We start from the raw sequence: 26,145 nt of genomic DNA on the forward strand, positions 1-26,145 counted from the left end.
GGAAGGTTTTTGTTTTGCTGTTTTGCTATGGGGAAAACTTTACATAAACGCGTGCCCCTATATTTTAAATGTAAAATTTAGAACTATTTGTGGCATAAAACATGTACCAAGTCTGTGCAGAAAGTGGTAAACTATGAAATTGTTCAGATAGTATCAACCATTTTCATGTCACTTGTAATTAAATTAAGGTCAACACATGATTAGTACACCTGAGGAAAACAAGCTACTGTGAAAGTAAATTTTCTTTGAAAGCAAATTTTCTGTAAAAACCCAGTTAAGTTTTTTCAATCTCTGTTGTTACAGGATGTAAAAAAACTTCACAAGCAAATTCAGAGGTGTTACTCGGAAAATCGCAGGGCCATGCATCCTGTGCAGGTATGGACTGAGCATCTGTATTTCGGTGTTCACTGCTTTCAACTAGTACTACAATGTTTGTGCAGTCACTTATTTCATTTATGATATTCCACTTGTGATTCAATGAGACGAAGGTGTTTTGATTACATAGCTAATTATAACTGGGGAATTTTACCAATGTTTAGGTTTGGATCGTAGAGTCATAACTTCTCTTAAGCTGACGTGTTAAAGGGTGTTTTATAACATACATTGGTTTGTAATTCTAGTGGCCACCTGTTAGAAATGGGGTCTTTGGTTGACAGTCAGGTTACCCCCTGTTCAAGCAAGGACCCTCACTCTAGTTAGGATAAAAGAGAATCACCCTCAGCTAACCCCTGCTTACCCCCTTGGTAGCTTGGCAGAGCAGTAGGCTTAACCTCAGAGTGCTGGGCGTAAAGTATTTGTACCAACACACACAGTAACTTAATGAAAACACTACAAAATGACACAACACCAGTTTAGAAAAATAGGAAATATTTATCTAGACAAAACAAGACCAAAACGACAAAAATCCAACATACACAAGTCAAGTTATGATTTTTTAAAGGTTTAAAATAAAAAGAGTCTTTAGGTAGTTGTAACAACACACTAGCGCTGCTAGCGTGTAAATGTACCTGGTTTGCGTCAAAAATAACCCCGCACGGGCGGTGTGCGTCGAAAATAACCCTGCACGGTTATATGCGTCGAAAACAACTCGGCACGGCGATGCGCGTCGAAAAAGCCAGCCACGCGACGGTCCGAAAGTCCCGCGGCGCAGGTTGCGATCTCTCAGCCTTCGTCAGCGATGCTGCGCGTCGTTTCTCCTGCTCCGGGCGTCGATTCTCCGGTCGCGTTTCCTGCGGCGTCGTTTCTCAGCTGCGGAGCCGGCGTCGCGTCGTTTTCTCAGCCGCGATCGGATTCGCGTCGATCTTTTCTCCGCACGGCGCTCGGTGCGTGTATTTTTGTCCTTAGGCTGCCAGCCTCTCCTTTCAGGGTCCCAGGAACTGGAAGGGCACCACAGAGCAGAGTAGGGGTCTCTCCAGAGACTCCAGGTGCTGGCAGGAAGAAGTCTTTGCTATCCCTGAGACTTCAACAACAGGAGGCAAGCTCTACATCAAGCCCTTGGAGATTTCTTCTTCAAGATGGAAGGCACACAAAGTCCAGTCTTTGCCCTCTTACTCTGGCAGAAGCAGCACTGCAGGAAAGCTCCTCAAAGCACAGTCACAGGCAGGGCAGCACGTTTTCCTCAGTTATCAGCTCTTCTCCAGGCAGAGGTTCCCCTTGATTCCAGAAGTGTTTCTGAAGTTTGTAAGTTTGGGTGCCCTTCTTATACCCATTTTAGTCTTTGAAGTCACCTTTCTTCAAAGGGGACTCACACCTTCTGGTGAAATCCTGCCTTGCCCAGGCAAGGCCTCAGACACACACCAGGGGGTTGGAGACAGCATTGTCAGAGGCAGGCACAGTCCTTTCAGATGAGAGTGACCACTCCACCCCTCCCTCCTAGCAGAGATGGCTAATCAGGAAATGCAGATTACACCCCAGCTCCCTTTGTGTCACTGTCTGGTGTGAGGTGAAAAACAACCCAACTGTCAAACTGACCCAGACAGGGAATCCACAAACAAGGCAGAGTCACAGAATGGTTTAAGCAAGAAAATGCTCACTTTCTAAAAGTGGCATTTCCAAACGCACAATCTTAAAATCAACTTTACTAAAAGATGTATTTTTAAATTGTGAGTTCAGGGATCCCAAACTCCACATGTCCATCTACTCTCTAGGGGAATCTACACTTTAATCATATTTAAAGGTAGCTCCCATTTTATCCTATGAGAGAGAGACAGACCTTGCAACAGTGAAAACGAAATTGGCAGTATTTCACTGTCAGGACATATAAACCACATTACTATATGTCCTACCTTATCCATACACTGCACCCTGCCCTTGGGGCTACCTAGGGCCTACCTTAGGGGTGCCTTACATGTAAGAAAAGGGAAGGTTTAGGCCTGGCAAGTGGGTACACTTGCCAAGTCGAATTTACAGTGTAAGAATACACACACAGACACTGCAGTGGCAGGTCTGAGACATGATTACAGAGCTACTTATGTGGGTGGCACAACCAGTGCTGCAGGCCCACTAGTAGCATTTGATTTACAGGCCCTGGCACCTCTAGTGCACCTTACTAGGGACTTACTAGTAAATCAAATATGCCAATCATGGATAAACCACTTACATACAATTTAAACAGGAGAGCATATGCACTTTAGCACTGGTTAGCAGTGGTAAAGTGCTCAGAGTTGAAAAGCCAACAGCAACATGTCAGAAAAAAATAGGAGGCAGGAGGCGAAAAAGACTGGGGATGACCCTGCATAAGCAAAAGTCCAACACCACCCAAAAGATCTAATGAACAGATTGTGTAGAGTAAGTACTATTGTTTTGTAATGTTGTACTTTTGCTAACAGAATCCCTGAAGTGTGGCTATGAACATCCTCCCCTGCTCAGCCCATATGCCCTCAGAACTTAACATGTCCTACGTTAGTCCAAAGCAGGATGTTTGTGTAGGCCATGCCCTATATCCAGCCTCCGATCCCTCAATGCCCAGTGACGTTCAGCCAGGTGGAGTAGAATCCAGCCCCTACCAGGACCTCATCCTCATGGCCTTTCGACAGAGGGCATTGCAAGAACTGAACACTACCAAAGTTCTGGACACAGAATACGGCCTTCACCCATACCTCGAACCCATGCATTGATCTCCAGAATCCACTGTAAATGGCCCTTGTCCTTACATAGCGGTATTTGGATGCAGGCTGAAGCAACAGGTGAACGACCTAGCACTCATGTTGCATTAAATTGTGGTTCGATTTGCTTTCCATGGGTAGTGAGTAGTGATCTAGGTGGCTTCATCTGCAGAGCTCATTCAAACATTGTGCTTGACTACACAAAGAGAATGGTTTTTAAAAATATATTAGCCACCTTATGTTTTTTAACTTAGCCCGATAAATTGCTAGGGAGCATTGTATTTCCAACCTTATTTTTCTTTCATAAGGTTTGTTCATTGCAGCCTTTCTGTGTCATCTCTTACCTTTCTTTTCCCTTGCAAGACCATGAATAATTTAATTTACTTCCTTGAAAGGGATATCACCGGCTTCCCCTTTAGGCCCTTACACATATTTTCTCCTCTTTCCTACACTGCCTGACTACCTAGCTCTACTAAATCTCTCCATCCAAATAAAGGGCAGAAGATTAAGGGTGCCTTGCAGTAGCGTCTTTCCTGTTTGGGCTGGAAAGGGTCTATGGCTAGAAGCTCTACTCCTCTTCTAATCACTTTAACTTTTCTGCTGATCATCACCCAACCAGAAGGTTAAGTATCAGCCTTCCTGCCACCTAACTGTAATTGGTTCCCCTGTGCATGGTCTTGGTGCCCTTATGGGCCTGCTGTAGTTTTAATGGCCATAGTTTATGCACTGCCTACCCACCTCCTCTCCTGGATAGACCTCTCACACCCACTATCATTGTGCCTGGTCCTTTGTCTTGAACTGCTCTAACTTTGCTTCTGAGTTGGCCTGATAGATCTACTACCATAGTGTCCTGGTTGGCCCTAGCTCTACTTCTGAGTTGTTCTCTACAATGATAGTCGGGGCCATCTTTGTTCCTGGATTGTTCTCATTGACTTGCTTCTAGAGTATCTAGTTCCCTTACCTTTCCTTACCAGCCCTAACTCTGGACCTGGGCTGGTCTCATTGGTTTTGGCCCCTTTGTAGACTGACCTACTCCACTCATGAGCAAGAATCTGAGACATCTTAGTCACTTTGTTGTAACATTGGGTTGCCCGCTTACCATCTTTACCTCAGCTATCCCCATAACCTCTGAAACCTGTTGTAAAACTATTGCTCCACACATGCATATAGGTTGATAAGAACATTTCTTTATAGACGTTTGTTCGTAGCGACCTGCCTGGGCAAGCTTCATCCAGCAACTCCCAAGGAGCAATCCAAATCCTTTCAAAACATGCCGATTCTAGAACAGAACTGAATCCGCCCTAAACCGATGAATACAACACACCCCCCTCTTACCCCATACATTGAAGCAATCAACTAAGCATTAGGGTGGGGAAACAAAAAAATATATACATAGCACATACCCTATAAAGAATGAAGGTTTAATGACTTTACAATAATAGTCAACACTAGCCATCAAAAATACAATATTCACTAAATCTATACTACAGAAAATACATGCGCTAGGCGTTGACCCATTAATGCCAAAACAGAACATAATCTGTTAAATTTAAGGGCACTGACTTCTGACGCATCACTCTGTCGGCACACACCTTCCTGCTGCGTGAATTGATCATCATTTAATATACATGACACTACACCTATCAATCTCAACCCCTCCCCATCATTACATTTAACCACATTTCTCACATTTGACATTTTCCCTTCTTCCAATACCACAGTAAATCTCCCAGCTTCCTTGATCCTTCTTGGCATGGACCATTTTGACGTACCCTTCTTCTCACCACTAAACAGTCTGACATATCCAACCCCCAACTTTGAATTCCAATGTTTTTCCCACAACATAAATTTGTCCCACTGCTGTCCCTCTTTTAAAGGACAGTACTGCTGAGAAACACCCAATTATGGGTAACTTAACTTCACAATATACTTGAGGCGCAACTTCAGCTTTTTCCAAAATATTTACTCCCAAATTGCCCCACGTACTTTTATCAATTAGCTTACCTAGCGAACACAGCTGGGCACATGTTGCTACTTACACTCCAAAAATCTTCACCTCAAACTTAGGTGGGACAAATTTATGTTTTGGAGAGAGGCATGATTTTACTAGAATGTATGGAACAAAGAGCATTGAGAATTACATTGTATCCCGATAGTGTTGATCATGTCCTGGTGTTGGTGCAGGGTGAAACCTTGCAGTGTGTGCAGAGGTTTCCCAGTCTATTCCAGAATGTTGCATTAAATTGTGGTTCGGTTTGCCTTCAATGGGTAGTGATTAGTGAACTAGGTGGCTTCATCTGCAGAGCTCATTCAAACATTGTGCTTGACTACTCAAAGAGAATGGGTTTTTAAAATATATTAGCCACCTTATGTTTTTTAACTTAGCCCGATAAATTGCTAGGGAGCATTGTATTTCCTACCTTATTGCTAGTAGTGCATAAGGTGCGGAATTTACCTTTAGCCTTGAGAGGTTTATTATAGGAGGAACTGGAAAGGTTGTACAGAATGAATGTAATAGAGCCAGTTGAGTCATCAGTGGTTGAGTCCAATAGTGCTAGGCTGTATATTGAATGGAATCAGAGACTGCTGCATTCAGAATCCAAACACCTAACCTCATTTGTGACCCTGGAAGGAGCTTTCAGGTTTGTGGAAATGTCATTTGGTTTTACTTCGGTATTAGCCATGTTCCAACGTATCAGGAAATGGTTGCTAGGATGTATGTGTAATGTGATGTATTTTCAGGGTGATTTGCTGTTGTGGGGTACAGACAGGGAGGATTATGTCAGGCTTTTGTGTAAGGTTCTGGGTATTTTGGAGGAAGTAGGACTCACTGTAGAAATTGAAAAGTGCAGGTTTGCAGTTGGAGAAGAGGAATATCTTGGAAACATGATTTCTGGTGAAGGCATAAGGCCTAAAATTAAATTGTTGGAGGCAATTAAGATGGCACTGTTTCCCCAGGACAAGGATCAACTCGGGTCGTTCCTTGGGTGGGCTGAATACTATGCAAAGTTTGTGGATCACTTTGCAGATATGGTGCAACCCATGATGATGCTGATGAGGAAGGGACAGAGTTATGATTGTACACATGATTATTAAAGCGTGTTTGAAGATATTAAACATTGTATTATGCGAGCAACGGAATTGAAACCTTTTGACCCTAAGAATCGTAGCATTATCTGCAGAGATGCTAGTATGCATGGATTAGGTGTTGTTTTAATGTAGGTGCATAAAGGACAGGAAATGATTGTGGCATTTGCTGCCTAAACTCTCAGAGATGGAGTAACACCACCATCGAGAAGATAGCAGTAGCTTGTTTATAGGGAGGCCAGCATTTCCAGAACAATGTGTAGGGGTCAGAATTTGAGCTTAGGACGGACCGTATACCTTTAGTGGATTTTTCGTAACCACAAATGGAGCCAGTTAAGCAGCACCATGGATTGCTAAATGTATGTGTAGGCTGCATGAATTTGTGTTCAATGCTCACTATGTTCTGTAGTAAATGAATGCAGACTGTATCCCGTTTTCCAGTACCTCAAAGAGGAGCCGATGCTGACGTAGAGGATGATTGGGTGGTGACCACCAGTGTGGAAAGTTCTAGCTTAAAAGCAATCACAGCGAATGAGTGGAAATGTGCAAAAGAAGATGGTGAAATGCAGAAGATTGTGGTGTTACTACCACACCTTGGAGTTCGGGAGCAAGACTTAGATCCTGGAATATCTCATTATAAACTGGTTTGGTCTGAATTATCATTTTTGGATGGTGTTATGAGGCGTGGTGATAAATTGTTGGTACCGAAAGCCTTGAAGGGGAGATTAATGGTGACATTACATAAGGGGCATGACGGCATGTCCTCCATGAAGACGAAGGTAAGACAGAATTTTTGGTGGCCGGGACTGGATAGAGATGTAGAGAGATTCATGAGCGGATGTGTAGGTTGTGCCTACAGTGACAAAAATCATGTGTGCAGAGAGACTTCTGTAATGCTGATAGAGGTCCCTGTTAGGACTTGGCAGAAAATAGTGATGGATGTATGTGGTCCTTTTGAATTGACAAGCTGTGATAGGAAATATGCCATCATATATATGGTCTTATTTTTCAAATTGGCAAGAAATGGAAAATCAAAAGTTGTGGTAGGTTTCTTTGAGGAAGTTTTTCGTAGAGAAGGGTATCCACAGGAAGTCATCACTGATAGAGGCCCGCAGTTGCCATCTGGAAAGCTTGAAAAATATCTTGTGCTAAATGGAGTGAACATAGGAAAACTCCACAGGACATCCTTGGGAAAACGGTTTTGTGTAATAGTTCACACATTGTTGGGGTAGAGTGTACAGTTGTCGGTGCAAAATGGTTTGGACTGAAAACGAAAGATAAAACATTTTGTGTGGAGTCATAGGATCATGCCCAATTCAACAACCAAAGAGTCACCATTTGTGTTGCTGAAGGGTCATATGCCATGCTCACAAGCTGTTCCTAGTTGGATGCGCAGGGAAAAACTTGAAGTGTGGATGTGACTAAAATGTAACAAACTGTACAAGGAAAAACAGATGAAGTATGGTGAAGATAAGTGGAAAACAAATTGGAATGCAAAGCTGGGGATTCGGTTGTCTTCTCCATTATACCCTTGCATGATTCTCCATCCACCCACACTTTTGACAATCACTCTTGCATACTCTAGAAAAGTGTCCAAGTCTTTTGCACTTCTGCACAACTCTGCTCTGGAAAATAACTTTTCTTTCCACTGCTAGACTTACTTTACTTCCAAAATTATTTTTCAATGCTTTTATCGCCACAACATATTCATCATCCAACTCTTCGTCCCTGCTGGAATAACTATTACCATTGCTGGAATGGTTATTGCACACTGGGCGTGGAATGTAGGAAAGTGCCTAACACTTTACTACATTATGCCTGAGCAAAGATAGCTTCCTTTTTGATCCATAGTCATCCCTACCAATAGCTTCTAAATAAGTTTCAAAAGCTTCTCTCCAGTGTTCTCATTACATAATGGGGTCACCTGAAGTGGCAAGGAAGATAGATAGAGGCAAAATAGACTGCATAGTAGAGTATCAGCACTGCTCCAATCCACACTATAATACTAGAACAAGAATAGGTTATCCACTTCTAGTACAGACTTCAGCTAAGAATAAAAAAGTTCTGGTCTATAACATAAAAAATTAACACAATAAAAGTTGTCACAGATGCCTGGAAATAAAATAAACTTACATAATATAAGTAGTCATTGATGTCTGCTTGTAGCTCCTGCTGCTCTGGCCAGTTGGGCATGAACCTAACTTCTTCTAATCAGGCTGTAAAGGTTGAACCAAGGGCCACGTGTATTACAATGGTAGATTCTTCAATCTGGTTCCAGACACCTCAGATTATGCATACATCCATTAGTAGCAGCTGAAAAGGTTCAGAGCAATCAAGGTAGTAAAAGCAAGTTATAAAAACAAGGCAAGATACTGTTTTTCACAAGATCCTTTCTAATTGTCTCATTGGCGAGTACTGTTTCTGACAAGATCTTTTCTAAACAGTGCGTCGCAGCTAAGCCAGCCAGCACTGCTCACGCTGACCATCCGCTGCTTCAAACACGTTTGGCGTTCATACTCACCAAAATGCAGCGCCTGGTGCAGCTCGCTTGATAGTGCTCAGTCTGCGTCTGGCGCTCTCACCAGCCTACATTCAATGTGTGGTGCAGCTTGCCGTATAGAGTGCGTGCACAAAGCAATCACATGCTTAATTACCTTTGCTTTGAGACTTCAAACTTTCCAAACCCGGCTCTACGTCCTGTTGCCAGTGGGCAGTTTGACCTCCAAGGTGCATTACCACCCTTCACCTTAACACTCACCAGGACTCAGTTTTTTAAGAAGACAGCAGCCCCATCTTAAACGCTGGTTTACCACCTTGAATTACTCACGTAGGTCCACTCGTTGGCACTGTAAAACCAGTGCTCCACACATGCATGTAGGTTGAAAAGTCAATTTCTTTATTGAACAGTCCTTTCAAAACAAGTCAGTTCTAGAACAGAACTGGTTCCACCCAACAATGATAGATACAACATCTGTCATAGTCCGTGGCCCTTGATTACTTTCTTACATTAGGCTTATGCAGAATCACAATACGTTAAAAAACGGGAAAGGCTGGTAGTGTCAGCACAGTGTACGTGTCACTTGAATTGACGCACACTGTTTAAAAAGTATATCTCACACACTGATAATAAATCCAAGATAGATGGAGATTGAGAACAAAGGTTTATTAGGTTTGTGTAGCAGAATACGACATACCAGACATCCTCTTTATTGAAAACCACTGGCCGAATCATTCAAAATCTGCATTCCATTCAGAATCCTAATGCAACCATTCCAAGGAATGCAGCTCACATTCTAAATGAGCTAATGCTAGTGTCCACACATCTACCTCTTATACAATTATTTCAGCATAGAAGTAACTTAGTTTTGAGGGTTTTCTATACAATACCAGGGCCTAAAATTCATCAACCACATGAAGCATACTTAATAAAACTCTACCTATGTTCAGAAAATAATACCTACTTTACTGCCAATATAGTATGATAAGTCATCCAAATATCCAGGACTCCTGACTTTCCTGCCAGATCTTCATGAAAAACAGAGTTTACTACTATCCTTGCTCTTGAAGTCCTTGTCAACTCCTCCATTATGAGAGATTGTTTCAGCTATGTCTCTATTCCTTCCTTTGTACAATACCACCCGATTGAGATTCCACACATGGTGATCCTCATCCGATGGCATTGGTAAATACTTTTACAACCCTCATCAGTTTCGACCATTATTTCTAGCTTCATTCTTTCCATGTTTTTTAATCATGGCCATATCACCTTTGATCACAACCGTTGGTTTGACTGAGTTTCTCATCAGAGTAGATTTTACTGTTTTTTTAATTTTTTTATCTTCTTGTCCTCCTTCATCTTCCACTCTTAAGACATCCTATTCCCCCTCTCATCACTCAGATGCTTGTTAACCCAACAAGGCTCCAATATGGTACTAGGATGCCTTCCCCGAAACAATACAAACGGTCGTTCCCTTGTAGTAGTGTGAGGCGTGAATCTGTGTACACCCACCTTCTTACATACCTCTTCTTTCCAATTAAGTTGATTATTTTTAGCTAAAGAGATGGTTTCTTTTGGCACATGATTATACCTCTCAATCATCCCATTGGATTCAGGATGATAGAGAGCAATTTTTTGTGTTAAATACCACATAATTGGAGAAAATTCACCATCTTGTTTGACACTAATTGTACCCCATTATCGGTCAGTATAATTTCAGGAAGACCCTCCCTTGCAGCTGGGTCTTTTAAAAATTTAATCTCAAAACCCTTAGAAAAACACACCTCGGGCCACATGGAAAATAAATCCATCACAACAATGACATAACTTTCATAACCATCCCGATGTATAGGTCATATTATATCCAAAGCAATGTCTTTCTGCAGCCCATCAGGATGCTTCCTGATAACCATTGCTTACACCCTGAGCTTTATGACCTTTTCACTCACAGCACACAGCATCCAGTCTCTTCTTAGCCGTTCTACTTGTAGATCCATTCCTAGCCACCAGTAAATCAGTTGTAAACCTTTCTTTGGTCTTGTAGAATTCTAAATGACATTTGTGTGCTTGATTCAACAGTTCTTCTCATTGCAGGTAGGGGGGACTAATCTGTACCCCTCAACAACACATCATTATTAGCACTTAACTGATCCTTAATTAACTAAAACTCTTTACACTCTACCCCACCTTGATCTTTATGGTTCCAACCTGTAGAACTAAAATCCGTCACCTTTTGTAATACATTGTCATTTTTTTTACTGCTTCTTTCCATCTTTCTTCTGGAATTTATCTCGTAATCAACTTCACATAAAAACTCTGTGAGATCCCCAGTATTAGGATTAGGTATTAGGATCATTATCCTGTTCAGAACCTCCTTCAGGTATCTGCAATAACATTTTTTGTCTCTGGAATGTAGTTCACATTATAATTATATTCCTGTAAATTTACAGCCCATTTCGATATTCTAGCTGAAATAGAGACAATTCCTTTAGAATTGAAGACCTTACACAGGGGTCTATGATCGGTCCTCCCAATAAATGTACTTCCCCACAAAAATTTCTTAAATTTTTTATAATTGCCCAGTGAACCGCAAGAGCCTCTCTCTATTACTGAGTATGTAGTCTCTGCTTCCTTTAGACTCCTGGAAATGAACATGATGGTATTTTCTGGGCCAAACCCACCTTGTTGCAAAACAGCCCCCAGTCCTTTAAGACTGGCATCACTAGTGATTATCGAACTCTTATTAAGAACAAAATAGTTTGGGAGCCTGCGCTAATCTACTTTTGAATTCAATGAATTCTTTCTCACAATCAGAACTCCACACAAAATTAGCACCTTTCCTTAGTAATTGTCTCAGGTTGGAGCCGAGATCAGCAAAGTTTTGAATAAACTTATTATAATATGCCACCATTCCTAGGAAACGCAATAGCTCTTCCTTGGTGGATGGAGAGACCATATCTTGAATGGTATTGATGAGCTCTGCTTTTAGGACCTCCCCTCGACCTGTAACTGTGCGTTCTATATAATCAATACTCCTGGTACGAAATCAGCATTTTCCAACTTGAATAACTTGATGGTAAGATTATAATCACATAGCTTACCCAGAACCTGTCTGACCCTGGTATTATGTTCAACGTCATCCTTACCATAAACTAGTGTATCATCTTGGTATACACATAATCTATTCCACACAATACTTTTTCCATTGTCCATTGAAACGCTGATTCTGCCGAAACAAGACCAGAATGTAGTCTGGCGTACCTGAATGTTCCAAACAGAGTGACAAATGTAGTGAGATCCTTGGAAGCTTTATCTAGTTGTATTTGCTGATAAGCTGAGGTTCGATCTACAGTGCTAAAGACCTTTGCTCCTCTTGTCCTCTTCAGCAACTCAGAAATGTTGGGTAGTGTATATTTGTTAACTAACACCCATTTATTCAGATGTCAAAGATCTTCAAACAATCTCAGGCAGCTATTTGGTTTCTTGGCTGCAACCACTGGAGGAAGCCACATGGTTCTCTCTAATTCTTCATTTCTAGCTTGAGTTTTTAGTTTTTCCAATTCAACCTTCATCTCTTCTCTAACTGTTAAGGAAACACTTCAAACCTTACTAGAACTTGGCAGTAAACCTAGAATCAGCTTATTTTTTGACAATAACCCTTCAGGCAGCCCAAACCTTCCATGACTATACAGAGATATTTATTCTCTAACATTCTTTGCAACCCTGAGTCTGAAGATTTAACATCACTAATCTCATTCACTATGCAATTTTTGTTTTGTTTTTAATATGATGGGGGGTGTACTATTAGGATCCAACATAACACCCAACTCTCCTTGGTGTATCCAACTTATTATACCATCTCCCTTCCTTTAGACATAAACCATTCCAGAGGTATAACGATTTTCATACTCAATTAGACCCACAAAATATTCATGTAATTAATTTGGATCTCCCCCATAAGCACAAGGCTTCATGTCTAGTTTTAATAGTGTCACTTTTCCTTCTGAATTCTCATTGTAGAATTTGTTAGCTGCACTAGGGATTTTGGCCCCAGAGTCAAATAAAACCCAGGTTTTCTTTCTTTCCCTCAACATAGTCTCAAGGTCCATTGTTACCTTTGTCGCCAACCTGCAGCGCTATTTGTCCACACTCGAAATCTGAGTTATCCCTGTCATCACTGTCACTTGCATCTATTTCGTTTACTTTTTGTTTTAGGTTTTTCATCCTGCATATTGTAGCAAAATGTCCCTTCTTTTTACAGTAAAGACAGAGCGCTTTTAGAGCAGGGCATGATCTGTCGTTGGGCAAATGGCCTATTTTATTACACCTAAAACACTTACTCTCCACTTGAGATTGTTTATTCATATTGTCAGTGTTTTTATACTCTTTCTTCTTTATGTCTCCTCGACCTCCATCCTTTCCTTATCTTCCCTACTTGAATGTATGTACTTCTTTAATGGAGTCTTTACTCACTACTTCCACACATTTAATGGAATGCTCAATCTTTTTAGCAATGAGCAACACCTCATCCAGAGTTGGTTCATCCCTGAGACACAGTTCACCCATCACTTTATCAATGCAACACCCCAACATGAACTGATCACTTATGCATTTGTCTTGTAGACCCAAACTTGCAGGATGAAAATAACCGCCTAAGCTCAGTTACGTAATTCTCTGTAGACACTGCCTCTTTCGGCATTATTGTCCCAAAATAGTAATGTTTAAGGATGGTGCTTACGTGTGGCAAATAATGCAAATCTAAGTTATGAATACATGTTTCATATTCATTAAGATCAGCTTCCTCACTCTCTGGAACATCAGGAAGATGGTCAAAAACCACTTGTCCTTCAGAACCCTGATAGTGAAGGAACAGTGTTCTTCTCCTCTTAGTACATAACAACGTGCCACATACTCCTGCATACCATTATAACACCTTTATCCATTTAGCCCAACCTATGGGTAGATCCCATGGACTGGATAGAAAAAATGGAGGTGCAGTGACATTTTGCATGGTAGCAGAATAAGAACTGTTCACCTATCTTGCACCTTAAAGGAGTATTATGAAATAATTACATTTCTAAGAATATTCATGTAATACAGCAAGACCATAATAACCTTCCTTCCAAATGGAAGTCAGCACTAAGAGATGTTTCAAAATCCTCTTGTCAAGGAATTTGCTTGTTAGAATAACTGAGGCCATTTCTAGAAAGTGCACTTTAGGGAGGTGTGCCTATCACTGTGCGAGACACTATAATGAGAAATGTGGTTGTTGATTGAAGGGGCGTGCTCGTCACTGGACAAATGCACTAACATGCTTATACTCTCTCGTCGTGCCGTAATCTAGCTGAAAACAAATGCAACAGTCACACACCGTAGGATGATGTATGGCTTTTGTGGGGCACTAGAACTTGTATGTAAGGTAAACAAATATGGCTATCTCACAGCGTAGACTGACGTGCAGCATGAACCTGCGTCTCTTTCTGCAGGCAATAGAGCTTGTCTGGAGGGCATTCACAAGCGCAGAGTGAGCCAGTAGTGTATTGCGACCGTGCAAGCTCAAGCGGATGCGTCACACATAGGCTTCTTACTGGTAAACGGCCCCTGGCAACAGCATCAAATAACAAGTAGGATTCACAGTACCTTACATTAATGAATTATAGTTGTGACTATAATAATTCATTGATGGGGTTTCACTGTTCACTAGAGAATCCAATTAATATGAAGAAATCGATTATCGCTGAGGTTGAACTTTGAATGTTGCGATGTCTTCTAGTGTTCCAGCTCGTCGCCAGTGCTAAAAAGTATATCTCATGCGCTGATAATAAATCAAAGATACATGTAGATTAAGTATGGAGGCTTAGTAGGTTTGTGTAGCAACTAGTTCAAAAACAGCATTCCATTTAAAATCCTAACACAACCACAAGAAATGTGAGCCCATATTCCATTACACAGGATCTGCAAATATCTATGCAATCTTACATTGTATACCAGCTGCCGCAACTGAACGTTCTTGGCACTACCAGTCATTTGGATATCACAGCATCTCAAGAGTAGAGCATGACAGCTTTGGTTGCTGCACATCAGTGCAAACGTCTGCTCTTGGCAACTGGAATCCTCTTGGCCATCCTTTTCCTACATAAATTGAAAGGAACAAGGGGCCAGATGTATCAAAGGGTTTTACCCATTCTGTGTCTATGGGAAAATGCGTTGGTACATATGGCCCAAGATGACCTGATAAGCCCAGAGTTCTCCTATGCCTCTTGCTATTTTCAGTAGGTGGCTGTTGCAAAAAGCAGTAAGCATAGCAATGTGTCTACCATGCCTGTTGTGAATCTTGTTACTGTCAGCACCACCGGTCCACCTTCTCGTCTCAAATAACGAGGGAAGAGTTGACTGAAGCTGTGTAGTCTCACTAGTGCAGGTAAAGAAGCAAACATTGTAGGGACTTGTTATCCCTGTATAGCAAAAAAGCAAAGTCTGTACACGGGCAGCAAATGGCTCTATGGTATTTAGCAGGCCCCACAAGAAACAAAAACAGTTGAATATGCTCTGCGAGTTTCCTCTCCCTGCAAAAAACAAAAACAAAAAAAGGAAAGAGATCTAAAAGGCATATTTTAAATCCCCTCATAGTGTCCTGCTCACTGGGTGACATTTTTAAAAAAGATACAAATTACCATAATACTGTAGATTTATACTTTACTTTATGCAGCTCAAGAGTTACAATTGAGGAGGAAATGTTCCAATAAAACAATTGTTATTTAAATTTCTGCAGCCTTTTCAGAAAGGCTGAAAAAGTTTGTGTGCCTCCCTTTACCCTCACAGCCTTTCCAATGTGTCGTAAAGGGTTTGCCTGCACTTGTGCTTAATTTCCAAACTCCTGTTTTCCTCCTGTGCCCTCCCCCCCCCCCTTTTCATACTCTGTCCCAAACAAGTTGGTCAATCATTTTGTTTTATGTAAGGTAACTACTCCAGGTATAGAGATGATGTAAAAATCTGGGATTTGAGTACAACTAGTGATTGCTTTTACAATATCTCTGACACTATGGTGAGACCCTAGTGGAACAATAGGTGTAGCACACCAAGTGATCACAACCACTTTATTCAGGAGAAGAGCCAAGACAACCTGTTTCTGTTGAATTTCCTTAGTGAGTCAGCTGCCTTTCTCTGAGAACATGAGTGGTCTTAACATTGTGTTATTAAGTAGCTGTTACTCATTTGCGTTTTGCTTATGTGGAATAAACAGGGTCACAAGAAATGTCTGTGGTCTCCTTTCATTTCTACATGAGACCTAAAGGCTTTACTACTGCGTGATTTTGCATGTCCGTGCCTTCCTATATTGTATGTAGTGATTGTAATAGGATTAAACCTAGGATCCGGCTCGCTGACAAATGGGCTAAATTCAAAACATCAAAGAGATGGGTGCTTTAGCTGTAATGGCCAAATAGCTGCATCTTTTTTTGGCATCAGTTGAGGTCTGTAAGCTAAAGATGGCTACCATTGCCTAGACCTCTGCATGTGAAGGTTCCCTACCCTGTGACCAGCCTGAAAGTAAATGAACATCAGTTTGGATAGCAGGGATGTTTTAAGGTCTGATTGGGATGCTAACCCTAGGAGTGTCTGTTGAAAGTGCTTGTATAAAAATGTAATTTCTTTTAATTGGGTACTTAAATGAATGCAATTGCCAGTAATGTTTTCCCCGTATGCTGTCATTGGGAATGTTGGAACCCCCCACTACGTAGCCTGGCATGATGTATGAATTTTGCTGTTTGAATACATTTTGTTCCTTTACCCTGTGCAGGAAAGTTTAACTTCTTTTCTTTCTTTTAAGATGATGGACACATTTTAAAATGTTGCTGTATTTCTCATAGTAGTTACGATTTGTTTTAATGAACTAACTTTTTTTATGATTCCAAATAGTGGGGGTAGGTGACTGTTGTAATCATGTGAATTGTGATTTTAAATGTCTCTTATGTATATGTGTACTATTTTACATGTGTTAGTTAAGGAGGCATTATTTGCTTTTTGCTGTTGTATAGATTGGCTGCACCTCCAACAATACTCCAAAGGCCATATGCTGTGTTGTCTGCGGAAGAAGCTCTGTTAGCGCATTGTTATTTAGTTATAAATGAGCAATGTACTTCTGAAAACGAAACATCTGGGTGATTCCAGACTGGTGTGTTTCACATGCACCCGCACCATTTTTGTACCCACAATCCCCTGCAAACCTCCAACTTTGCTGGAAATCACACATTTTTCCCCCGTTATTGTGATGGAACCTTCTGGAATCTGCAGAAATCCACAAATTTCCAACCACCCAGCATTGTCTCATCTATACCGATAAAAATTCTGCTGCACTTGTCAGCCTAAAAATTATTTTTTGCAAACTGCCCTTTTGGACCCCCTTTGTTCCCCCTCAATATCAACATGTTTTTGGCTCTTCCCTTTCACAAGCACTTGGCCCACCTACACAAATGAGGTATCATTTTTACCGGGAGACTGCGGGGAACATTGGGTGGTATGAAATGTGTCCCAGTGCGGTGATCCCACACAGAAATGTGGGAAAAATTTGATTATTTTTTTTTAGCTAAATTTGAGGTTTGCTGAGGTTTCTGGGTAAGAAAACATTGGGGGAATCCACGCAAGTCACACATCACTGGACTCCCTCGGGTGTCTAGTTTTCAGAAATGTCTGGGTTTGGTAGGTTTTCCTAGAAGGCTGCTGAGCCCAGGACAAAAAACGCTGGCACCCCCCTGCAAAAACAGGTAGTTTTGTATTTGATCATTTTGATGTGTCCACGTTGTGTTTTGGGCCATTTCCTTTTGTGGGCGCTAGGCCTACCCACACAAGTGAGGTACCATTTTTATTGGGAGACTTGGGGGAGCGCTGGGTGGAAAGAAATTTGTGGCTCCTCTTAGATTCCAGAACATTCTGTTACCGAAATGAGAGGAAAAAAGCGTTTTTTGGTCAAATTTTGAGGTTTGCAAAGGATTCTGGGTAACAGAACCTGGTCAGAGCCCCACAAGTCACCCCATCTTGGATTCCCCTAGGTGTCTAGTTTTAAAAAATGCACAGGTTTGATAGGTTTCCCAAGGTGCCGGCTGGGCTAGAGGCCAAAATCTACAGGTAGGCACTTTGCAAAAAATACCTCTGTTTTTTCAGTCAAAAAATGTGATGTGTCCACGTTGTGTTTTGGGGAATTTCCTGTCGCGGGCGCTAGGCCTACCCACACAAGTGAGGTATCATTGTTATCGGGAGACTTGGGGGAACGCTGGGTGGAAGGAAATTTGTGGCTCGTCTCAGATTCCAGAGCTTTCTGTCACCGAAATGTGAGGAAAACGTGATTTTTTTTTTTTTAGCCAAATTTTGAGTTTTGCAAAGGATTCCGGGTAACTGAACCTGGTCAGAGCCCCACAAGTCACCCCATCTTGGATTCCCCTAGGTGTCTAGTTTTAAAAAATGCACAGGTTTGATAGGTTTCCCAAGGTGCCGGCTGGGCTAGAGGCCAAAATCTACAGGTAGGCACTTTGCAAAAAATACCTCTGTTTTTTCAGTCAAAAAATGTGATGTGTCCACGTTGTGTTTTGGGGAATTTCCTGTCGCGGGCGCTAGGCCTACCCACACAAGTGAGGTATCATTGTTATCGGGAGACTTGGGGGAACGCTGGGTGGAAGGAAATTTGTGGCTCGTCTCAGATTCCAGAGCTTTCTGTCACCGAAATGTGAGGAAAACGTGATTTTTTTTTTTTTAGCCAAATTTTGAGTTTTGCAAAGGATTCCGGGTAACTGAACCTGGTCAGAGCCCCACAAGTCACCCCATCTTGGATTCCCATAGGTCTCTAGTTTTCAAAAATGCACAGGTTTGGTAGGTTTCCCTACGTGCCGGCTGAGCTAGAGGCTAAAATCTACAGCTAGGCACTTTGCAAAAAACACCTCTGTTTTCTGTCAAAAAATGGGATGTGTCCACGTTGTGTTTTGGGGCATTTCCTGTCGCGGGCGCTAGGTCTACCCACACAAGTGAGGTATCATTTTTATCGGGAGACTTGGGGGAACATAGAATAGCAAAACAAGTGTTATTGCCCCTTGTTTTTCTCTACATTTTCTCCTTCCAAATATAAGAGAGTGTGTAAAAAAGACGTCTATTTGAGAAATGCCCTGTAATTCACATGCTAGTATGGGCACCCCGGAATTCAGAAATGTGCAAATAACCACTGCTCCTTAACACCTTATCTTGTGTCCATTTTGGAAATACAAGGGTTTTCTTGATAGCTATTTTTCACTCTTTATATTTCAGCAAATGAATTACTGTATACCCGTTATAGAATGAAAACCAGGGTGCAGCTCATTTATTGGCTCTGGGTACCTAGGGTTCTTGATGAACCTACAAGCCCTATATATCCCCGCAACCAGAAGAGTCCAGCAGACATAATGGTATATTGCTTTAAAAAATCTGACATTGCAGGAAAAAGTTAGAGTAAAACGTAGAGGAAAAATTGCTGTTTTTTTCACCTCAAGTTCAATATAATTTCTTTTCAGTTGTTATTTTCTGTAGAAAACCTTTGTAGGATCTACACAAATGACCCCTTGCTGAATTCAGAATTTTGCCTACTTTTCAGAAATGTTTAGGTGTCTGGGATCCAGCATTGGTTTCACTCCCATTTCTGTCACTGACTGGAAGGAGGCTGAAAGCACAAAAAATCGTAAAAATGGGGTATGTCCCAGTAAAATGCCACAATTGTGTTGAAAAATTGGGTTTTCAGATTCAAGTCTGCCTGTTCCTGAAAGCTGGGAAGCTGGTGATTTTAGCACCGCAAACCCTTTGTTGATGCCATTTTCAGGGGAAAAACCACAAGCCTTCTTCTGCAGCCCCTTTTTCCCATTTTTAAAAAAAAGCCAACATTTTCACTGTATTTTGGCTAATTTCTTGGCCTCCTTCTGGGGAACCCACAAAGTCTGGGTACCTGTAGATTCCCTAGGATGTTGGAAAAAAGGACGCAAATTTGGCATGGGTAGCTTATGTGGACAAAAAGTTATGAGGGCCTAAGCGAGAACTATTCCAAATAGGCAAAAAAAAGGCCTGGCACAGGAGGGGGAAAAGGCCTGGCAGCTAGGGGTTAAACATGATGGAGATACATTTTTGGAAGGTTTATGCAGCCTTTGTGGGGGGAGTTATGGCAGCCTCACTATCGTTGAAGGTTTCATTTGTTGAGATTTTACAGTGTAGTAAATACTGCAGAGTATATTTCTTAAAGTAAAGGCCACCAAAAATGTTATTGCAACATTCGTAAAATGAGATACTCCGGCTCCTGCTGAGGTAATTGTGGCATGCACTGTCCTGATTAATTAAGACCGAGCTGGTTCGGTTGACGTTTCTTGTTCACCCGTTTACGGCATTGCAACTTTATGGTGCTCATCTTGTCTCACTAAGTAGTTGTACTTCACCGGAATGCCTGGAGGTGAGGCTGACGTTTTGGTAATGATTGTATTGCTGAGTTTAGTTCTGGGCCAGACTTCATTTGGAACGAAGTTCCTGGTTCTACTTTGAACAGCTGTACTGCATGTTGCACAGCTTGGTCAGCCACTGTGGACTTTTAGGTAGATTGTCACTATGGTGTGGCAAAGTGTATTATACATCCGCCAGCGGACGCTTTCTTATAAAGTCCCCCTTGACGTCATCCCTAACGAGTCTTAGTATCCGTTGTATTCTCATCTCGGTAGTTTAACATTGTAACCCTGCACACAAAAGGAGTAGTCGGGCACAATCAAAGTTTGGGCTGAAGCGTTTGTCTTTTTTTTTTTTTCTTTTTTTGGTGAGGTTCGAATAAGTACATTACATTCTACTATCTGCGCTGATGCATCTGCATAATTTATGTGCTTTGTGTTGAATTCAGGATCCTTAACTACTCCTGCTGCGTAGGCAGTGGGGTTATATTTGTTTTGCGCCTACTGCTGGCTATGTTTGTGTAGAAAACATTTAATGATTTCACTGGTGGGGTCTTTGAATCCCCTGCAAGCACTACATCTCATACGAGTAATTAATATGGTATTCAACCCACTGCTGGGCTGTACTGATTGTTAAAGGCCCTGAATCCCGAGGGCTACAAGTCTATTAGAACATTCCACCTAGTAAGGGTAGACTGGTCTAAATTAAACACAGAGAAATAGAAATACAACCATTGGATTGTTGGAGTAGAAGAAGGCCTACACCAGCCTTTATTTTTTCCTGGCCCGCTAGATGGCCTTCAAAGAGCACATTGCATTTAAGTGTTCTAGTAGTATGGCACCTAACTCCTTCCAGGCTACTTAGCCAGATGGAGGAGCAATATGTGTGGATTGTTACAATAGCCAATGTAAATCTAGACTACGCCTGCATGTTCTTACTTTTGATGTTGCAGTTCTATATGCTGTTAGATTTAGTTGGTGTTTACTTGCATGGACAATTTACATTGTCTTGGCAGGAATAGCTTCCTACTGTTGTAAAGTCAGATAAAGCAACCCTGCCGTGCGCTTTTTGGAGTTTTTAATTACGGCACTCTATTCATGTTTGGACATTGCAATTAAGCAGAAGCGTCTCCTGCAGCTGGTGTTAAAAGATGTCCCTGACTAATTGTCTTCTCATTTTGTGAGTAGGAACTGGCAGAACACACATGAACCTTGGTAAAATGGTACAATATGACACAGACCAAGGAAATCCGCTTTTATGTGCAGGGTCTGGTATGTTTTGCCATCTAATTGTAATTTGCTTTGGTTAGTTTCCATCACCTGCCTTCCATCTTGAGAACCTCCCTTTCCAGGCAGACATTCCAGTTAAGCATTTTTGTTTTAGCTGGACACTGTCTTTACTAAGTTCGTTTCAGTGCTGTCTTTGCTATCGGCCCCAGATGACCCCTGGGGTACTTACTAAACAACTGTTGTGTTTGTCTCTGTCACCTGGCAGGCTGCCATCAGTGCACTGGACCTTTGGACCTGTCACCAAAATATTAGTTGTACTTCTGCCATTTCCCTCATCAGAGTATCATTTTGCTTCAATCAGTGTTTAAATCTGGTATGCAGTTGTAGTGCTGAAAACAACTGGTGAGCTGCAGAGTGCTGTAGGAGCAGTTTGACTCTTCACTTCAGGAATGAATGCATTTGTAAAACTAGTATCTTCCCAAGCAGGGAAAAGGAGCAAACTAGGAAACTTTTTGAATCTAGAAGAGCAAATTCTTGTGGTACTCTTGGTATTACAACATAAATTCCTAATTGATTGAAAGACTGATTATACCCTCGTAATGTGGGTGGAAACACGTCTTTTTCCTTTTCTGTGAATACACAATAACTGAAACCCACTTACCGTGTTCTTTGTATTTCCCCTGCCCAGAAAGGTTTTAGTGACGTGTTTGGGTGCTGATAACAGGTGGGCGCAAAGCAGTCGCACCTCCAGGGTACTTATAATGCGTGGGTTTCTATGAAAGACAGAAAGCACACATTATTCATGAACTCATTTTGACGTCACACCCAAGGACCACAACTTGAAAGCGCCCTAGCGATAGTATGCAGTAAAAGTCCACCAGAAAAATACATAAAATGCTGTCTTGTATATTATTTCTTTTTGGTGGTTCAAACACAGCTGCAACTCAAAGCAGCTCCCGCCGTGTCCAACGTTGACCATCTGAATCCATCTGCCAGTTTTAATTGGAGTGTTCATCAAAAATGTATTTCCCACTGCCAAAATAAAAAAAAAACGTATAAAATTTTACTACCTATTGGTGACCGGCAGTAGGTAATTGTAGTTAGAAACTACTAGTGTTTTTTTTGTTGTTTTGCTAATAACTTGGCCGCCATTTGTTAAATCTTTAAAAAAAAATCAAAACTTGTACGCTAATTCGTTCAGCTGCTTTTTTTCTTTCTCTTTTTTTTTTTTTTTTAAAGTTTGAGTGGTCCGTCAAGCAGGGGCTGAGAAACAGGGAGGGTCCCAAATCACATTTTCCACATGCAATTTCCTACAGGGATTTTCACAGTGCTTAATTTGTAAATAAAAAGGTACCAGTACCCAAAGCTCTCTTCTGAATCATGCGGCTCCTGCAATTAAATGGCGAGCATAGAATACTGAGGCAGTGTAATCCTGAAACCATCTCGGGCCTCTTTAATCAATTCATAGCCACTCCGTGCACCTTCAGCTTACTCTTGCAGCTTTCTGCCTTTGTGACACTTTTTTGTTTTTCTCTTCCTCAGTCTTTTCCATGTGCGTCTTTTGCTCGCGGTAAATGCTTGAGGCAGAAAAATAAGTGCCAGCCCTCAAAAGTAAGTGCCATTGCCCAGCACTGGAAACCACTGGCTCAAAATAAGCACTGGATTTTGACCATGACTATAGTCCAAACTGCTGAATGGAATTACACCAAGTCTGGCAGAAAGGTAGATCGTTGGTCCAGAAAGAGTTTTGTTATTTGGTGTAAATCCATTCAGTAGTTTCTGAGATATTTGAAGGAAAAAAAAAAAGATCTCTAGGGAGTGGATCCTCCGCTTGTCTGACCGTCCCATGCTAATATCTGATGGGCTGCCAACACTTCAGCCTGGAAGTGTTGACGTCCATTTTGGGACTCGGACTAAGCCGAGTCCCAATTTTTTTTGTTTTGTTTTTTTTTTAAAAAAAGGGGACAAGGTACAAATACCCTGTTCACCTAAGCCTAGTGATGGTGTCCACCATGGCCCCCGCCAAGGCCAATAAGCATATCTTAAGAAAAAAAAATCCCACAAAAATCATGGAGAATCAGTGGATCAGTGGATCCCAAGAAAAATTTAAAAAAAACAAAAACAAAAAAAAAAACAAACAAAACAAGGCGGTCTCTCGCACTTGTTTACAGATCGGCCCCCAGGTGGGCCAGCAAACTACAGAACAGCCTCATCCCCCCCATCACTCCCCCCCCACCTGCTATCAATTACTTTTCAGTGTGAGAATATGTAATATAGTACATTAATCCTGTGTGTATTTGTATATTTTTGTCATTCATTTCAATTAATCCTAGAGTAGTATATACAAAATAACCTCACAGTACATTAACTTTTTTGAACATCCATAATAAACGGGACTAGACACTCATATGGCTTTATCTGACAAATATCAACAAAGAATTAAACAAATATTAAATTTAAATAATAAAAATCATTTAGTAATAACGTCCACAGCAGTAAATCAAAGTAAATAGGGTGCTACCCGAGAGGGTAGTATTGTGGTTAGCCATCATAAATGTCCCAAATGAATTAATGTGAGGAGGGCAATCAGCGTTAAGAGTTCAGTTGTCCTTATGCCAATTTCCCTTTATCTGTTGCCACTTGCCCCCCCTTCCAATAATTGGCTGGGTGCACCAGGGGATGGGGTCCCGGGGGCCAATATCGAACTGGGGTGGGAGGGCCACATGGCCCCTTTTTTTTTTTTTTTTTCCTTTCTTTTTTTTTTTTCTTTGGCCCGGCCCTAGGGGATGGTTTCCCTGGGACAAAAATTGGGTCGGAAAGGAGGCCGCGCGGCCCCCTCCCCTTCTAGTAATGGGCTGGGCCCCAGCGAGTGGGATCCCCGGTGCTGAATTAGCTCCAAGGAGAGGGGCATGGTCGTCCCCACCCCCTTCTCCTTTTAGTGGTTGGGTGGCCCTGGAGGATGGGGTCCTAGGGGCTAGCATTGGCCGGGGCTGGGTGGCTGTGTGCTTCCCTCCTGGGTTGCCTACATATGGGGGTCACAGGGTCTGGCCACAGGCCTGGCTCTGCACCCCCCCGCTGAGAATAGTCGAAAGCGGTGCTCGGCGTGAGAGTGGGTGTCTGTGGCCAACCCACCTTGAGTACCTACGTGATTGGCCTTGGCCAGTCCCTGTTGCCAACACCCGCTGCACACGACCAAAGGTTGTACATGGCATTGGTTTGGGTGTCTGTGTGGCGATTCGGCCCCAGAGCCTACCCACTTGCCAGGCTCTCCGGCCAACACGGCCGCCCACGGCCAAATGCCTTGCGCGCAGGTTGGGTTTGGATTAACGTTAATACTTAATGTAAAAAAAAAAACATTGAAACTCCCTGGAGAAAAGGAAAGGTTACAGGGACGTTATAGTTAGGAAATATTTTTTTTTTAAAAACCTTAGAAATTCACTGAAATTCTTTATCAGTTTTTGTATTTTTTTTTATTTCCATCCTTTTGTTTTTAGTCATCCTTGTGTGTTTAAACCAAGTCTGTGTTACAGTAATTAAAAACCAATAGTATCTTTTAGTTGCACCAGTAAGAATCATATTTTTCATAGTGTATATTAAAACTAGAAAACTTTTATATACCTATTCTAAGTCTACCTGCCTGCTAGGACGCACCTCAGCTGTTTATTTACTTGTATGTAATTGTTAGAATTGAGATGTTTGTTAGCGTATGGTTACCATGTTTTCTTTGCTTACATATTTTTGTTACTTTTACAGTATAGACAAACAAAATGAAAAACTCCCCACAAATTTCACCAGGTTTTACATGACGGGCCTTTTGGCTTTGCCAATGCCTCTTCTTTAGGACTATCTCATCAAAGAGGCATTGCTTTGCTTTGCATAGAACATATTACAACTGACAGATAACCAGGTGCACCAGGTTTGAGCTATAGAAACATTACTTTAGGTATGTTTCAGATGTAGCCATAAAAGTTAGATTTTAAGGCGTTCCTGGAAGACATCTGGACAAGGACAAGTTAGATTCCTGCAGTTTCTAAAAGGAGAAAGTTCTTGCTTCTGAGGCCTTGGCTTTTGAGATGGTTTGCATTGAGGGCACTGCAGCATATTTCGAATGTAATCCTTGCCTCATTGTGGAGCCAGTAGAACGACCTAATATTGGGAACATGTTATTAAACTTTCTCATGGTAGAGAGAATTGTTTAGTTGAATTAAGAGCGCCTTTCAGTAGAGCAAGGTATGACTAAGGTACTCCTACCAGATTGTCATTTCTGTAGTACATACATTAAATGCTCAAGACATGACTTCATCTGGAAAGGGGTTAGCTGTTGCTTGATGTTCTTTAGTGATTGGTGGTTGAAGTTAGTGACATAGGCGACCCTGTTGATATGAGGTATGACAAGGTTGGTGATGTCAGGTGTGAAGCCTAAGGGCACAGGAAGCAACGGAGGGGAAATTGTTTGATTTGATGTTCATTTAGAAGCTTTGAGTCAAATGTACTTCTATGTTCTGATTAAAACGTGTTTTTTTTTTTTTTTACTTTTTTCCAACAAAAAGGTTATCCTGCTTCCATTGCTGGAGTTTTGAGAGGCAGGTTGTGACGAGCAGGACCTCAGTTATTAATGTTTTCCGGTGTTGTTCTATATCATTTGCATTAATTTGATGAATGGCAACTCCTGATCCTTTAACCGCTTCTGTGCCTTGGACGAGATGATCTCGTCCAAGGCACAGGGGAACTTGGCAGAGCGCTAGCGCGCCCCCCTGTGCACCCCCCTTCCCCCCAAGGCGGGGATGGA

The 26,145-nt window shown here is 41.7% G+C and overlaps 1 protein-coding gene across 1 annotated transcript in view; it reads left to right on the forward strand.

The window, feature by feature from the left end:
- TRMT10A (tRNA methyltransferase 10A) overlaps positions 1-26,145 on the forward strand; it is a 166,717-nt gene that overhangs the window by 60,343 nt on the left and 80,229 nt on the right. The window contains exon 3 of the mRNA XM_069230237.1: positions 304-375. Coding sequence (XP_069086338.1) covers positions 304-375 — 72 coding nt within the window. The remainder of the gene's footprint in view (positions 1-303; positions 376-26,145) is intronic.

The sequence above is a fragment of the Pleurodeles waltl genome, chromosome 1_1 (genome assembly GCF_031143425.1).
Source record: "Pleurodeles waltl isolate 20211129_DDA chromosome 1_1, aPleWal1.hap1.20221129, whole genome shotgun sequence".
Taxonomy (NCBI): domain Eukaryota; kingdom Metazoa; phylum Chordata; class Amphibia; order Caudata; family Salamandridae; genus Pleurodeles; species Pleurodeles waltl.